The 16669-nt window shown below is 43.4% G+C and overlaps 1 protein-coding gene across 3 annotated transcripts in view; it reads right to left on the bottom strand.

Annotated features, from left to right (window-relative positions):
- Positions 1-16669, bottom strand: part of meis2a (Meis homeobox 2a) — a 78112-nt gene that overhangs the window by 5091 nt on the left and 56352 nt on the right. For all 3 annotated transcript variants that reach the window (XM_014009716.1, XM_014009718.1, XM_014009717.1), the window contains exon 10: positions 1515-1573. In XM_014009716.1, coding sequence (XP_013865170.1) covers positions 1515-1573 — 59 coding nt within the window. The remainder of the gene's footprint in view (positions 1-1514; positions 1574-16669) is intronic.

The following is a 16669-nucleotide window of genomic DNA, read 5'->3' as shown; positions in this document are numbered from 1 at the left end:
GGGAGGGAGGGGGGAGAAGAAAAGAGAACACACCAGACAATCAGCAATTGTCTCAGCTCCAGCCCAAACATACTGTAAGACATTGTGCTCGTGTTGGTGGACCGCATTGACTGACGCGTGGCATGCAAACACGCATACAGTAGGTCCTTATGCATGYAAGCACATACATACTCATGCATGTACACACAGTCAGTGTCATTCAAAACCATGAGCACAGGGGGACACATTGTTCTCTAATTCTCTAACCAAGCAAAGAAAACATGCAGTTTGACAGGATGAGAGAAACTTCTGCTTTATAAAGTGGATTGAATTCAGAGATTAAAACAAATAAATTGCACATGCATCCTTTATCTCCCATGAGAAAACAATGCAACTGCATTATTGATGTTACTCTTAAATTGCAACTTTATTGCTAAATATGGATGATTGAAATGATCTGTCACCGTACAAAATGCTTAAGAGCAAYCAATTCCCTATCATATCTGGTTTTGCTTATGGTTGGAATAAAGCTGGTACATTTTAGGATTATAAGAGTAATATCACAGAAAATTTGTAAGTCTTTAAGTCTTCAGGGAGATRATAGTTTTTTATGTTTGCAAACATTGTGAATTGGCACTCTGCATGTTTGCTGTCAAATATTTTCTAAAATAAGCACAATGACTGCTGAGTTGATGACATTTGTTCCCATTTCATTCATGATTATTTTTTTAAAGAATGTCCTCCCAGAGGATTAGGATTTTTAAAAGATGGTGAGCTTTTTAGTAAAGATAAAACACTCCAGCATGTTTGTATAGCTTGTTTCTGATCAAATCATTGTCAGTGTAGAAAAAGGGGATTGCAAATTACATAACTTTATATTTTCTGTTTACTGTAAATTAATATATACAATATGTGTGCATACTAAATTAAATATTTTCTATTATTTATTCAAATAAAACGTAATGCATTTATTTCCAAAACCTTTTACTATTCAGACTGATGAATGTAACCCACAGATGTTTTTGATACCTGAAAATTGCTGCATAATAATAATTTTTTAAAAAGTTGAAGTAGTGAAATAGAAATACAGCAGAAAACAAGTAAATGTAACTATAACACCAAGCTGTGGAGAAAAAAAATCAAAACAAAACAGAATAAAAAGAATAGAACTCATAAACTGCTGCTAGCGTCTCCTACACGCCCCTTGTGTCCAATTAGTAATTCACAGAGAGCGCTAATATACCACTCTCTCCACTTAGAGTGGGAAATCTCCAATTAGAGTTGATCAGCAAACAGCTTGCAACACTACAGAACATCACATTGGGAAAAAATGGAAAAGGGAATAAAGAGAAGCAGCAGCAGAAAATATAGGTATAGGGTTTATATGAAGGGGAAATAGGTGTATGGGTTAAGTGTTAAAAAAGACATTTGGGCTCCAGGCATGCCAACTATAATATAAAATTAGGAAGAATGTCTTCATGTGGGGGGGAACAAAAGGTCATAGATTGGCTGGGTTGTTCTGCTTTTTTTTTTACCTGCTCGATTTGACTGATCGATCATGGGTTGTACTATTCTTCTCCTGGCGTTAATAAACCTAGAAGCGAGAGGAAAGAGCAAAAAAAACAACGGGAGAAGTAAACAAATGTTAAATCACCCTGTATTCATGCATAAAAAAGATTCATCACGAGCCTGCACAAAGACAAACAGTTTTGCATGACTTAATGGCAACATTAGCTGCAAAGTCCTTGAGAGAGGCGCACACAACAAAACAGAAACAAACAAAAGGACAATTGTGTGCTGACTTGAGAACCCAGTGAGGGATACTTTTAATGTTCCATATGATCTATTCCCCCCTCTTTTAATAAAGCTTTTGATTACGTTCGGTTGCTATGGGCACCAGGGAGACATTCCTCAAGTATTAAGTGCAGCTCGGGCACAGAAGCTCGGGCACMTCCCTCTCTCTCTCTCTCTCTCTCTCTCTCTCTCTCTCTCTCTCTCTCTCTCTCTCTCTCTCTCTCTCTTTTCTTTTCTCAGTTAGCCAGCTGAACACAGCACAACTTCATACCTCACTCCCCAAAACATTGTTTTTGCAATGATATCCATCACTAGTTCAAAGTCAGCTYAAAGTTACAGATAAGGCAGGAAACAAGTGGCTCTTTTCATTGTATCCTACCTTTTTTCAAACCCCCTTTCCTCCACCGTCCCCCTCAGTGGGACCCCCACACTTGTTGCATTGTAGGGGGTTCTGCACCCCTTCCAGCTGTCCAGAAATGAGGACCAGGCCTGGGCCACTCCGTGCTTTCACGAGGTATTGTWATGTCAGTGAGCCCATCAATTAGGCTGTCTGAAGTTTTATCGCCGCCACTGCAGCGAATGAACGCAGCTCCACAAAGCCTCCCCAGCAAGGCTCGCTCCTGTGGCTTTCCCAGTGGTGAGCCGGGGGTCATTGGGAGGTGAGTGCCAGCYGGGGGCAACCTTTTTAACTTCGAATAGCAATGCCTTGGGCCGTGTCAAACGCAAGCTGGCCACTCGAGCGGCGCTAGACCTGTACCTTTTGCTCCRTTGTTTTTGTTTTGCCCCTTTTTCTAACTAGCTTTCTCATGTTTGCTTTTAAAAACTTAAATTTTGGACATATCGTTGCAGGTACTGCCATGTGTTTAACATTAAACAAGGGTTTCAAATCACGTTGGAGCTGTCCAGCATGCTGGTTCCAGAAAAGCAGAAGAGAGAGAGAGAGAGAGAGAGAGCGTGAGGGGGGGAAGAAAAAGGTTCACCTCCCTCCTCTAACATACAGGCCCTCGGCACCATCAATATGGCCAAAGAACTGGTCATTAGAAGGAAGGGAGAGCTGGAACCAATTTGGGCTCCTAATCCCCCATGAAGCCCTGATACCTGCCCTTACCTTCTCCAATGAATTTAAACGCCTGTAATCTGCCCAGCTCAAAGTGACATGGTTAAACGTACAAAATGCACGGCTGGGAAAAAAAAGAAAGACACGGTGCTCATTTGCTAGGGGGCATCCAGAGTGCAGGTACGTAGGGGTGCTGTGGGCCCCGAGAGGAAAAAGATGAAACACATCCATATGAGATTATAAGGAAATGAAAGAGGAGGATGGGAGGAGAGTAAGAGTTGGATTGGAAGTCATATAGGATTGTAATGCATGATTTGTGATTTAAGGGAGCACTGAGGATTTTATTACTGGGAAAGTACTTTTTTTTAAAAGAACAATGGGACACATTTTTTTTGTCAAATTCCCCAGCTGTCAGGCATTTTATGAGAAATAGTTCCAGCTTGAAAACCAGCTGAGCAAGTAAACAAAAATGCATTTCTGGCATTGCAGGTCCTCTTGAAGCACAGACGGCATCACTCGCCAAAATATACGTCCGCCGTTCTCCCTTTCTAGATGCACCAAAAGAGGTTCGAAATCACAACCATGTGCATTTGTACCTATTCTGGGTCATAACCATAAACACATAATATTAGGAATGTTCTTCCCAGGCGCTAAATCTGACCATACGGTTTCACTGCAGAGGAAATTCTCTGAAGAGTTTGCTGTAGGATCAAAGTGCCATTTTTCAGATTTCATTTTACCTCTCTAAATGTTCATGTAAAAATACTGGTTTCAGTTTATGTTTTTCTAACTTTTTCCAGGAAACATTTGACCTTAAGTCCACAAGAAGTTTTTTTAACATGTTTGCTTTTAATGAAATGGTGATTTTTAATATGAAAACAGCTCTTTATGCAGACAAACACATGCATATTTAAATGGCTGCAGCTCATATAGACTCCGTTTTTGTCAACGTTTGCTATTTGCTAACTGATGCCACATTGCGCCACAAAGTCAAGAAAGTGCGGCTTTTGCAAGCTAAGCAAGTTGCCACAGTAACAAGCAGGCAATGAGGTGCAGTGAAGGGAGTGGAGGGTGACCAGAGGGCCTCTCCTGTGGCCTTAAAGCACCTTTTATCAGTCTGAGTAAAGCCAATTGAGATTATCTGAGCCGGGCTTGATAACAATGTTTTCCCTCAACCCGTGAGCTGCTAATGGAGTGTGCTTAGAACAACACAAGCAGGAATCCTCCAGAGATGAAGGCAGTTTGGATGGATTGTCAGACGGATGGACCCAAAGCCCCAAGAGAGACACAGAGGTTGACCACAGGGATGGAGAATTCCTAAACCACTTGCTAAAACATACATATGTGCTGTAAATATGCACATCGCCACCATGGACATGACCACAACCACCGCCAGAGTGTCCACGGACTAACCCGAACCCGGGAGGCTCGCTCACACGGGACGCCGGCTTAAAAACCTCCAGCCCAAAGCTCATGTTTTATTATCTACATCTGGTGGTCTAGCTTATTACGACCTGCCTCTGCTCAGTGTTAGCGCACAGAAACACCAACACACACACACACACACACATACACACAGTACACAGCGTACCTCTCAGCATGGTAACTCCATGCTGTCTTCAAACAAATAATTAAAGCCAGGGTTGGGGTGGGGGTCACAAGGAGGTCATTCATCGGGATACGGCTTAGAATGTGTACAACGCCCCAGGAGCAGGCGGGTTAGGAGGGACGGGGGGGATCTACTGCTGTTTAATGTAAACGACTAATATCATCCAGCCAATAGGTTTTTAACACATTTTCCTGTCGCATATCAAACACCAAACTCAGAGTGTTGGGCMTGCGTTGAAGCGCATGTGTGAATGCGTGTGCATGGTCTGTGCACGCGTGTTGCCCATGTCAGCACATTCTTCACAGACTACTGCCAAATAGCCCACAGTAGCACCTCCGGCTAACAGGCTATATGGAACAGAGTAAAAGAAACACAAACACTCGTGTGCATCTTTGTTTGACGGCTCACACCCGTGACTATTTAAAGTGGAAAGTCTGACTGTTGTGGCTTTGTAGCTCGCAGAGGAAAACTGCAGACAGATATGAATGATGGAGCCAAGGCAGCAGGAGTCCACTTGACACAAGGTCTGCACAAGGCTGGATCAACACTGAATCCTTGGTTAATAATATCTGTTCTCACATGGGCGGGGAGTGGGGCTTCAGAAAATGTCTGAGTGTGTTAACTGCTCTATTCTAATGTGATAAATAAACKTCGTTGTCTTTTTAATGCTAATGAATTCTACAAAAGTTTACTGGGTTTAAAGATGGAATCATTTCAAACCAGTTCTTTGACTCAGAGCTCGCCTCTCATTCTTTTTGTTTTAACTTCCTCATCTCAATCTGTCAGAGAGGTCTTGTTTCTGGTTGACTTGCAGCCACACCTGGTAACTCGGTCCCGTTGTCAGCATTCCTCCCTTTTTTGAAATTGTCATGCCAAACCACTCTACCTTGGAGCACAGCCAAGAGAGAGCGCATATGGGAGAGAGATGAAACAGAGAGAGAAAAAGAGAGAGAGAGAGAGAGAGAGCTTGATGCTTGACGGGCCAACTACTGCAGAGATCGGAAAATATTCTGCCAATCAGGAGCAGGGTCACTTGTTCGATGAGTTTATGATGAAAGAATGAAAGAGCGAACTGGAAAAAAAAACAAAACAAAACAAAACAAAAAAACAGAGAAACACCGAACACGTCTACACTGAGGGATAAACTCTGGACTGCTCGAAACGTAAAGCACCCAAAGAAGGAATGCAGCTTTAAAAATGCAACATAAAGATGGTTGACGGATTGTCGCTTTCACGGCTGACCAGAACGCGTCCGTTTCTAAAGCTCATAAGCCGGAGAGAAAGAAGTTTCCATTCCTCCGTCAAGCAACCACGCCTCTCGGTCTGTCTTGTAGGAGGATTATAAGCAACACAATTGGAAGAAGAATTTGCTGAGCTCAGTCCATGATCACTGCTTGCAAACAAGACTGTCCTCTGGTTCCTATTAAAGCTCATTGCTTCCATACTTCCGCTTCAGACAGAAATAAAGATTCCAAACCCCCAGCAGTTGAGTCACTGAAATCAAACAAACTGTTTCAGGCTGAACCTCTGCTTAAAGAAAGACAGCAAGAAACGATAAAAAAAACATTCCTTTGAGCAGATATTGCATGCAAATTAACCCCATGAGAAGGGTGTGTTTAGTATAAGCAAACACTAATTATAGTCTGGTCAGACAGTGGGGCAGTCTGGGGGCTACTGAATCTCTAACACTGATCTATTGTAATATCAACAACAGTGATTAAATCAGCTCACATGGTTCAGCAAGGCCCCTGTAACAGTTTATACAGTAGTTAGCCACCAGACTGATTCATCATGAAGTACCACAGGGAAGCATCTCACAGGCTCTACTCCACCAGGATGAAGATGCAGGAGTAAAAGACAATTCTCAAAGTCATCCTACAACAGAAAGAGTTTTCCTTTTTCTTTTWATGAATCTTTTTTTCCCCTCTTTTAACTTAAAACAGGAGTCAGGAGACGTAGGTTGGGCGAACATTACCTCACCCCTGTGTTTGATTTAGTGCAGATGTGAAACAGAGCAAGGCAGGAACGGGTTTTAGGAACCATCAGAGAGAAAGGGCCCAAGTTTAGGGCAACCACTGTGTTTACATAGTTTTACCTCTCTCTCTCTCTCTCTTTCTCTCTCTCTCTCTCTCTCTCTCTCTCTCTCTCTCACACACACACACATACACACACACACTTTTGTTTGCCTCTGAAAGGGGGACTGTTTCACCTCTCCTCCATGGACTTTCACTGACCTGTTTTTCTTTCGCTTTTTATTACTCCATTCATTGCCCATTTGTGGCATCCCCCCCCCCCACCTCAGTCCTATATGACTAGCATTTGCATTGCTCCGTCATTCTAGCTGCACAAGTCGTTTTCTCTCTGAAACCCGCAGGAGTGCGACTCATTAAGACTCCAGTGGAAAATCAGACAAAGAATTATATATTTGTGTTGCTAACTGACAAGATATAACGAGGAGCTAATTAAAATAAATCAATAGCACTGCGGCATGCTCGCTCCCCGTCTCCTTTCTTGCTCTGATCCTCTGCATCACAGAGGTGGAGCACTGCAGCGTGAAATGCAGTGACAAGCTACGATTGGTAATTCGTAGGATTTGGCTTTACCGGTGCATTGTGATGTAAAGGAGAGGTGTCAAAACATTAAAAATATTTGAAAAGAAATTGCCAGAATTGAAGAAAAACAACAAAAGAGGCAAACATAGACATCTCCAGTGCGTTTTACCCTCCCCATCTAACACCTTCTTTCCTTTCCCCCCTCGATGTTCAGTGAGGRGATGTCAGCTCTGGGCCCTGCAGTCCAGCAGCCTGACCCCTACAGGGCGGGCTGTGCGGCCCCAGCTGCTGACTGTCCGTCAAACACCTCCAGAGAAGTGTCGGACCAGGAAGACCGCGCTTGTTGTCCCTTTGATCCGGCAAGCAGCAGCTGCTGCTCCACACAGCAGCACTTTGTTCCTCTGTCTCCTCACCACACTCTGTCCTACGGCACAAAAACAACTGAATCCCATACAAAAGTGGAGGGCGAGAAAGCAGAGAAGAGGAGAAGAAGAAAAAAAACGTGTGGAAGGAGGGAGGGTTAAGAGATGGGTGGGGGGTTTAAAAAAACATTTTTTTCCTCACTGCAGCACCAACAAGCTCTGACAACGTCAGCGGGGGTTTTTCTTGGCCCCGACACAGCTCTTAGGCATCGCCTGCCTGACGCTTTACCCTCCCTTCTCCTTTAAGAGATATGATAGTTATTGTTTAAATCAGCCAAGGTGAATGGAATGGACTGAGGCCAAGTCTGCCCCRGGCGTCAACACACCTGTATGAAAGAAGCTTTATTGTAGGAACTCAGCATGGCTAACCTGTCCTGGCTTTACCAGTTTTCTGATGAAGGGAAGGAGGATGGCGTCAGGTCTTCTTTCTTTTTCATCAGAAAGGGCCTCGAATATTTACCCTAAAAGCCTTTGCTTTCCTCACAGGCTGCCACTTCAGCTCTGGAATATTTTTTTCTTATAATGTTATTGATTAATATATCAASCAGACCTCTCACTTGTTGGCACAGTCTGTGTCTTTAACATCTGCACCACCTCTCTTAAAGGGGCAATATTATGTGTTTCTATTTTTATTTAAATACTATACCATAATAAAGTATCTATGTCACCTTTAGCTGTTATTAAAATGCTGTTTTTATGTTTAAATAGAATATAAACTTATCTTCTCATCACTTCCTCTTCTAAAYGCCTTGAAATTGGCCTCTGTCTCTTTAAGAACCTCCTTCTGCTTCTGTCTTGCCCATTTCAGTGCTGGGGCGGGTGCGGGGGGGCTGCCACGATGCAGTTTACTTGGCATCTGAGAATACATCTCCTCAAAGGTATTTTTAATCTGAAAAGAGCTTCACTGAGTGAGAACTAACGTTGAGAGCACAGCAGACAGTTTAAGTTTCACTTTCAATTTCACCCGAGAGCCTGCAGGGGTCATGGGCAGGGTGTGTGGGGAGGGGGAGGGGGCGCTCCGCCATGAGGAGGCTCGGATTAAAGACACGTCCCAGGGGCGTTTCTGGTCTCCACCTGTCGTTTTGCTCCTCAGCATGGCTGCCTAAAAACGCTGCAGGATTTCTCAAACATACATGAATGAGTCTAAGCAAGGCTTTGGGCATGTTCTTTTATGAGTATAACATTATAACATGATATAAAACTCAAAAAAGTTGATTTTACATGATATTGCCCCTTTAAGGCAACATCATATTAACTTGCATAGATGCACAAAAGGCATTTTCTGCCTGCTCAGGAGCTAAGGGACCAACAGCTGTTTTTTATTTCTTTTTTTTGCGTGTGTGTGTGTGTGTGTGTGTGTGTGTGTGTGTGTGTGTGTGTGTGTGTGTGTGTCTGTTTTAGCTTCTGATAAAACTTCCAACACGTAGTGTATGACAGATCTCAATCCACAAGTCCATTTTCTCATTTCATGGGGAGGGATGAGGGCGTCCTACTTTCACACAGGGCCGGAGAGTTCCAAGAAAAAAACTCTCAAGTAACACAGAGAGGAGATTGAAGTTGAGTAGAGGGAAAGAAGGAATCCAGCACTGTCATTACTCCTGCCTTCCTCTGATAAGTGGGTGTTCTTACTTGATTGCCTCAATTTCTCAGTTGTAAAGTGTGCCACCCCTTTTGCCCAGATTTTCCTTTTTTTCCCCTCTCCTCAGCAGCACCTTTGTACATCTCTGCAGGGAGGGCAGATACAGTATATTCTCAGTTTTCAGCCACTTTTCACTGCTATCATACAAATGTGTGGCTCTTTTTTAAAGCCTCTCCATCTTTTTTTGCATCATCTATCCATCTCTTATTTCCTTCACCCTTTCTTTGTATCCTGCTCTGTCATCTTATGCTCCCTTTTATTCTCAGCCCTATTGCCTGGTAATCGAGGGAGAGATTCCGTGACTCTGTGACTCCCCCTTATTGTCAGATATCAAACAGGGTGGCTTTGTGGATTACCAGGGGAAGCTGATAATGACTTGATAGAGGCGTGATATTTCAAACAAAATTGAGTGTCAATTGCCTGCATCGTCTAGGCAACACAAGTGTCTGCCTCTCAGCAGCCAGGCAGGAAATAAGGGCAATCTATTTCCTTTGCTTGATATCAAACGTCTCTCTTTTCCCTCCTTTATGACTATAATGGGCTTGGCTCAAAGAGAGAGAGAGAAGACCTGCCAAGAGCAACAGTTATATCCTTGTGCAGCATGTTTAGATACATTTGTGAGCATGCATGGACTGCACATGTACTTGCAGCCAGTGAATATGAAAGTGAATTAGCAGATGCCAGAAAGCTGAAGCCTYGAGATTTACAGTTTGCATTTAAATGTGATGTTGAGTTGCTCAATTCTTGGGTTTAAGTTCTGCTACAATCTGTCCCAAACTACTGGGGAGTACGAATCTCTGTGTGTGTGTACAAGTGATTGTGTTTAGAAAGGATTTGGCATATTAAATAGATATTTTCCTGTTATTGCAACACGTTCTCACTCTCTACTCGTCACATATTGACACCCAGTCAGGTTTYCTTTGCGTCAGGTTTTGACGTGTGGGATTCCCCCCCTCGAGTGTGTTGGACTGGGGCTTTGGGTTGGAGTTTGTGGTTAAGTTTAAGGATCAGGGTTACTGGTGAGGGTCAGGTATTAAGTTCAGGGGTTGGATGTTTAGGGTTAAACAGAAGTTAAGTCTAGGGTTCAGGGTCWTGGTTAGGATTAGGATTAACTGTAGCACATTTTCTGCACTTTTCAAGAACAGGCACCAAAACCCGACGCAGAGGGAACCTGACCAAGCATCAACATGTGATGAGCTGGGAGTGAGAAGGCGTTGGTTAGCATCATTGTCACCGGGACATTTGAGTGAGTGTTTTCATTAAGCACAATTCAAAAATGTGTGAGTGACTCAATTTGCATCTAACACATATTTGTGACCATGGCAGCCATTGGTTAAACAGTGTCAGCTCGTCTCTGACTTCCACACTGAATTATTGATTTGAGTTTCAGTTGCACATAACCACTCTGACACACATATGTTTCAACACACACACAGGCATGTGTGCAGGCATGATCAGAAGCAGACTTTAGGGCTAAAAAAGCCAAGGCCACTGATATAAATAGCTGTTGTTTTGGTGGGGTAGTGGGGGGGCTGCTGGCAGACACAGCAGTGACACTGCGGAACAGACCACAGGGACTCTGATGCACCCGGAGGCCTGAAGCTAGTCCTCTGCCTCTCAGATCAGCTCTACCACTGGCTGTGAAGCGCTTTGACCGGCCTCCTTCACATGTGACAGCTTTAAACAAACACTACAAAGATGCMGTCAGTTTAGCTTATACTTTGATACATGGCTCTTAAACTGAAGACTGCAAATTGTCATGTGTGATTCTCTACATGATACAGAAAACCAATTTCAGAAAAAAATTATATTATAAAGATTTTCCTTTTTTTTTATTGTCAAGCCAGATAGTTCCATATATGTCACACTAATATCACAGCTTACATAAATGTGAAACAATGCCAAATTTATGACATCATTGTCTTGAAGGCTGTCTCATATTTTAACCACTACCCTTTGGACTTCAAATTGAGAGCCAAAGTGTAGGGGCTTGTTTTGCTTTTCTGTCTTTTTATCTAATTTCTGTAAACMGACATTTTCATATGAACAGGTAGATCCTGTGTATAGGGAACTGATTGGTACTGGAAGTTTACTGGTGTCTGTTTGCAGCTTAAGTTATGTTGCCTAACCACATTTTGAGCAGAAGGACCAGCTCGAATGTGAGCTGAAATCCAATCCTGAAACAATTGTCTGTCATTTCAMCCTGGTTCGGCTTTTGTTTTCAAAYGTTTCTGTGTTTAAAAGTAGAAAACAYTCCTGCATCAGCAGACAACTGCAAACTGAATCTCAGAATATCTGATACCTCTTCAATAATAGACCTGAAGTGAGATAGAGCATAGCCTGAACCGACAAAGGACTATATTGATTTATAGAGTCTTCCATGATAGGCTTATTGGCCTTCACTTCAAAGCCACAGAGGGCACGAGGCCATGATTCACAGCTCCACAAAAYACACACACGCACACACACACACAACAAGTAATAATAAGACACTGTAGTGTCGTTAAGGATATGATTACAACTCCTTCGTTTTATATCCCAAATCGCTCACTTTTCTTGAATAGAGATGGAGTAAGGTCACTGCAGGTTATTTTCACTGTGACAATACAAACAAAGAGAAAAGAGGGCATTGCTGCATTAGGATACATGGATGGAGGGAATGCAGCGTGTTTAAGAAGGAGGTAAAGAAAAACAGACGCCAATAGAAAGAGTAAAAGAATGAGCATGCTGGGACAGAGAGAAAATACCTCGTGGAGGTTCACAGAGTTGAATTAGCTCAGCCAAAAAAAAGGAGCTCCTGTCCTCCTTGGCCTGAATACACACACGTGCACATGCATATAACCCCCAAGGTCATTCTGTTACACCTGGTCACCTTTATCCCTGTTAGTCCTCCAAAATCCAGGCCTCCTCCCAAACACACACACACAGCATGCAGGCGTCCCATACACATCACTGCAGAGGCACACGTAGCAGCAGCCTGTGGATAACGCACAGATCCTCTGGGCTATCTCTCTCAGCAGATAAAACTAATTATTCCAAATCTACTCTGTCAGGTTGTCTGATCCTCTGGGGCCTCAGTTTAATTCACTCTTTCTCTCCCTTTGTCACAGCTCCTCTCTCAGTCATAAACCACAAAAAAAAAGGAAAAAGAAGAAAAGAACAAGAACCCATGCTAAGTGCTAACTGACCTCCAGAGTAAAAACATAAACAAAGTGAGGAGCCACAAAGCTTCACAGCAGCTGAAGCGCTCGACTTTCGAAAAAAGTGCTGAGGTGTTTCTTAAAAAAACAACTTTGCTAAATACACTCAAATACACAATTAATGGATTATTTTATAGCAGGCAACTTAACCATCAAATATATGCATTTAGATGCTTACTCTCTGTTATTGTTTGCTGTTCGGATCCAAATTCACTTTAAAGCTAAAACCTACAGGACAATGTGCCATGCTTTCCAAAACCYGCAGACAAACCATCCGAATGAATGAGCTCTAAAGGCAAATGGAAGCTCATAAATATAGACTTGACTGTATAGACTTTGCATTTTATCTTTCAGCAGTTTTCCCCTTTGTGAGCCAAGGACCTCTATAATGTGTGTGGGGGTTGGATGTGGAAGACGGGAGGATGGCGGGCAGACGACGAGGACGACAGCGAGGATGTTAGGGAAGAAGGTGATGGCAGAAAGAGCAGAGGAATAAGAATGAGGCACAGGTTGAGAGAATGAGATAGAGGAGAGCCGGGGTCACAAATCTTGCTGCTATTCTAGTATGTGACATCTTCGCTCGTTTGCGGCTGCTCATTAACAAACAATACTGCTGTGAAATTGGTTTAATGACAAAGTAATAAAATTGCTATTCTGCTCACAGATGGCCTGAGGCACAGGGAGATTCTAGCTGGCTTACTGAGGCTGCCCGTGTGCATTAAGCTGCTTGTTCATGAAAATAAAATCCCAACACTTCTCACTATCACTAACTTTTTTTTTTCTTTTTAAGTTTTTGTTCTCTCCCGTTACAAATGAAATAAATTAACCTACTTTCCCTCCTTGTATTCTCTTTGAATTCTCCCTCTCCCACATTCTCACCCTCTTGCTCTCCTCACTCTCTCTGGTGTATTCTCTCGATCTTTCTCCAGTTCTCACCCCGAGTACGAGAAATTACCATCTTAAAATAAGAAGGGGGAAAAAAAGGAGGCCTGCCCACGCAAACGCAGCTCAACTTCATTTCAAACGCGGAGCCCTTGTTATTAAACGACCCACCAATAAAACCAAGCCGTTGAGGAATAAAAGAGCCAAAAGGAGCAGAGGAGTACAAAGACCTCCCTCCTTCCATCTCGCTCCGTCTCTCTCTAATGCTTTCTCTGTAATGCCTCTTTTAGCCCTTCGCCTCTCTATCTTGGCTCATCTGGCTTCGTTCTCCTTGCATGCCGTCTTAGCTGGGAGAATTCCACAGCCTTGGAGAGTCTTGAACTTGCAATGGGAAAACAAAACAAAAAAACAAACAAAAAGTAGTTCATTTTTTTGTGCACAATTGCTCAAAACTGTCAGTTTTCTTAAAGCACCACCTGTTTTTCATTGCTGTAACGTGTTCACTGAGAGGTGGGCATTAAAGCTGCACTCCAGCCGCTGTGGGTGTCCACGCCACACTATGACCCCAATGTGCCTCCAGTGCCCGATAAAGTGAGAGTGGGCCCTGTTAATTACGCCGAAAATTTCAACAAGCCTCCTGTACTCACACGCGACACATGCTGTAYACTCGGAGCAGACATAAACACAGTGGCGCACATTAGCATCAGCTGTTTAAGGCTCCCATGGCTTACCCTGTGAGTAAAGCATGTGTCTGGATTCTGCTGCGAGCATTTATTTGGATCGGTGACAACTGCTGAGCGAAATGAAATAACAAAATGAAACCTGCTACAACAGGGAGTCTGTTCTATTCTGCTCTGCCAATAATGAGAATATGCTTTTCCAAATGAGTTTCCTTATCCAAAACTGATAAAATGGGGATTATTATTACGACATCAAGAAAGCAGCCAGATGAAATGAACGTAGCAGGTTGAGGGTGATCGTAGGGGGGCTAGCACTTGGGATCTGACAACAGAGTCAATTCTGCTAATTAACTGCCAATTAGCTGTCCCTAAATGAGAGGGATCATGATGCCTAAGTTGGCAGAGCCTTGATAGTCTTTTTTTTCTTCAGCACACATATACACTAATTCTTGCACACCAGAGACACACACACTCACAGCCACAACCTCATACACTCCAGCTGTATATTTATAAAGTCAGGGGCATGAGATGGCCGCTTCTGGGAGTCCCTGATTGGAGCCAAAAAAAGGCATGACATTTCCATCTGGGTCAAAGTTAGAAAGATAACCAGCAACTTCTGTCATTAGAAAGGAAAACTGGGTAACAAGCAGAAATGTAGAAAGTAAAGAGGGGTAAAGGGACCTCAAAACACTCTGTGCAAAATTCATGACTTTTAAATACTTAGAAGGAATGTGGTGAAATAAAAGGCCGGMTTCATGATTTTATGTTTCATTTGGAAAATATTAGTTATTGTTTTGCATTTCATAATCGTCTCGACTGCCAATGCAGAAAATCATAAAAAAAAATCATAAAAAAAACAAGTGTTCCTAAGTGTCTCATTGGACACAGAAAAGCGGGTGGAAAATACTTTTCTGAGTGAGGGAACAAATTTGACTGTTTTTCGCTCTGTCTCGTTCCCACACGCTGCAAACAAATGTGCTTCATCATTAAAACTTTGTGTGCGAACCTGCAGCGCAGCTTCCACGAACCTCTGTTACGAGATTTAAACTGAGGAACTCTAAAGGGATCTGAGGAGGCAGATTAGGAAGGAAAAGCAATGATCTGAATGGCGATGGGAAACCTGCTGCGGAGAGAGTTAAAGGTTCGCAAGTTTAGAGCCATCAGTTTATGKACAATTTGTGCTACTGCATGAGGCACAATCTGGGAAAAAAGCTACACAAAGAGACATGTTTAAAAAGGCAGTGATTAAAGATGTATGGTTCTAGACATTTAACTGGATGTAGAAATTTGCAATGCACATAAAAACAGGGCTTCACCGTGACTGTTGGTTAAGGTGGAGCTTCTGCTGATAAATATGTAAAATAAAGGGAGAAAGCGATCAGTACACCATGCCCTGCCCTGATAGGCTCAGAGATTGAGCCTATTTCATCTCCTCAATGGGCACAGGCTGCTTGGCGCCATCGTCTGGCGGATATCCTTCCCTTATCATGTGACCTGTGCACAGACAGGGGGCAAAGGTTGGCTGCGATCCGCCCCTATGTCTTAATAACTCACTCATTGTATTCCTTTCTGCTGCTAATTAGAGCCTCTCCCCCGTGCACGCATGTGTGTGTTTGTGTGTGTAGAGTCCGCCCTGGGCTGKAGTGAAGAGGCAGAGGAGTAAAAATAGAGTGTGGCTTAGTGCCCTCTTTATTGTTATTAGTGCACCAGTGGCACAGCAGTCAGTCATCGTAGATGCCAAGAACTGACAGGTTCGTTCTCTGGCTCGCTCTGCCATGGATATGATTGTCTGCGAGACGAGGAAATAAAAAACGGGATAGTTTCCTTCCCCCTTTTTTTTTGGAGACGCTGTTTCTCTCAGGCATATGCCAACTTCTGTGAAAACTCTTTGTGTTTTCAGTGGTAAATAACAGCAGGATAATTGGTCTGTGTGTAAGTTTATGGAAGTGAGCGCGGGCGCATCATGCTGGGTCCGACTCTGAGACGAGAAAGTGTTCGGTCAAGCTCCATTTAGCGCAGACTGATGGCAGGACACCAGGAGCTGCTGAGACAGGCAAATACATGACTGTGAACTGTAAACGCTTTAGAGTGCAGACACCTGAGTCTGTCGTTTCTCCTGCTTTACTACCCCACTATGCCGTTGGTGATATGGCCCTCACCTTTTCCAGCAACCTTAAACAAATGTAATAACATATTAGACCCCACCCCGAATCTGTTCGTGTAATGCCCATTGTCTCAAACGTGACATAAAAAAAGCCTCATACTGGGTAATGGTGTCACTTAATATCTCTGCATACAAATACCCTTTTAGATCAGTATTACCAGAATAATCAAGTCCTTCTCATCTGCTCAGCACCAGCTTAAAGAAACTGTGGACTTTAACCTCTTTCTTTGCTCTTTATTAACACCGGACAGGTAATGGGGTGTGGGCTGTTAGCTAATGATATACACTAGATACAGGAGCAGGTGGAGCGTGTCAGTGGTACTCAGACAAAAGGTTTTAAACCATGTGGGTTTTGCTTTCCGCGTGTACAGGTGAGCTGCAGGTAAAGTCAAGGCGAGGTTCTGGAGGAGGTTGAACGGGGCCAAAGGGGAGAGAGTGAGATGTACTGTCTATTGACTATCACACAGAGCACCGTTGTGCCCTCGCTGGGCTCCGATTGTGCTAGCGGACAAAGCCCTGATTCAGCACATCTTTTCCCCGAGGGAGAGCTCTGGAAACCGAAGACGGTGACCATCCCCTACCACCACCCCCCCTCCTCATCCTCTTCTACTATCTCTCCTTTCGTCTGTCTCTGTCTCTGCCACTTTTTGCCCGGTAATATTGCAGCATCAAAGGGAGTCACAGAACAATG

Source organism: Austrofundulus limnaeus, unplaced genomic scaffold (assembly GCF_001266775.1).
Source record: "Austrofundulus limnaeus strain Quisiro unplaced genomic scaffold, Austrofundulus_limnaeus-1.0 Scaffold61, whole genome shotgun sequence".
Classification (NCBI taxonomy): domain Eukaryota; kingdom Metazoa; phylum Chordata; class Actinopteri; order Cyprinodontiformes; family Rivulidae; genus Austrofundulus; species Austrofundulus limnaeus.
The sequence above is the reverse complement of the archived record's forward strand: the minus strand, read 5'-3'. Positions and strand labels throughout refer to the sequence as shown.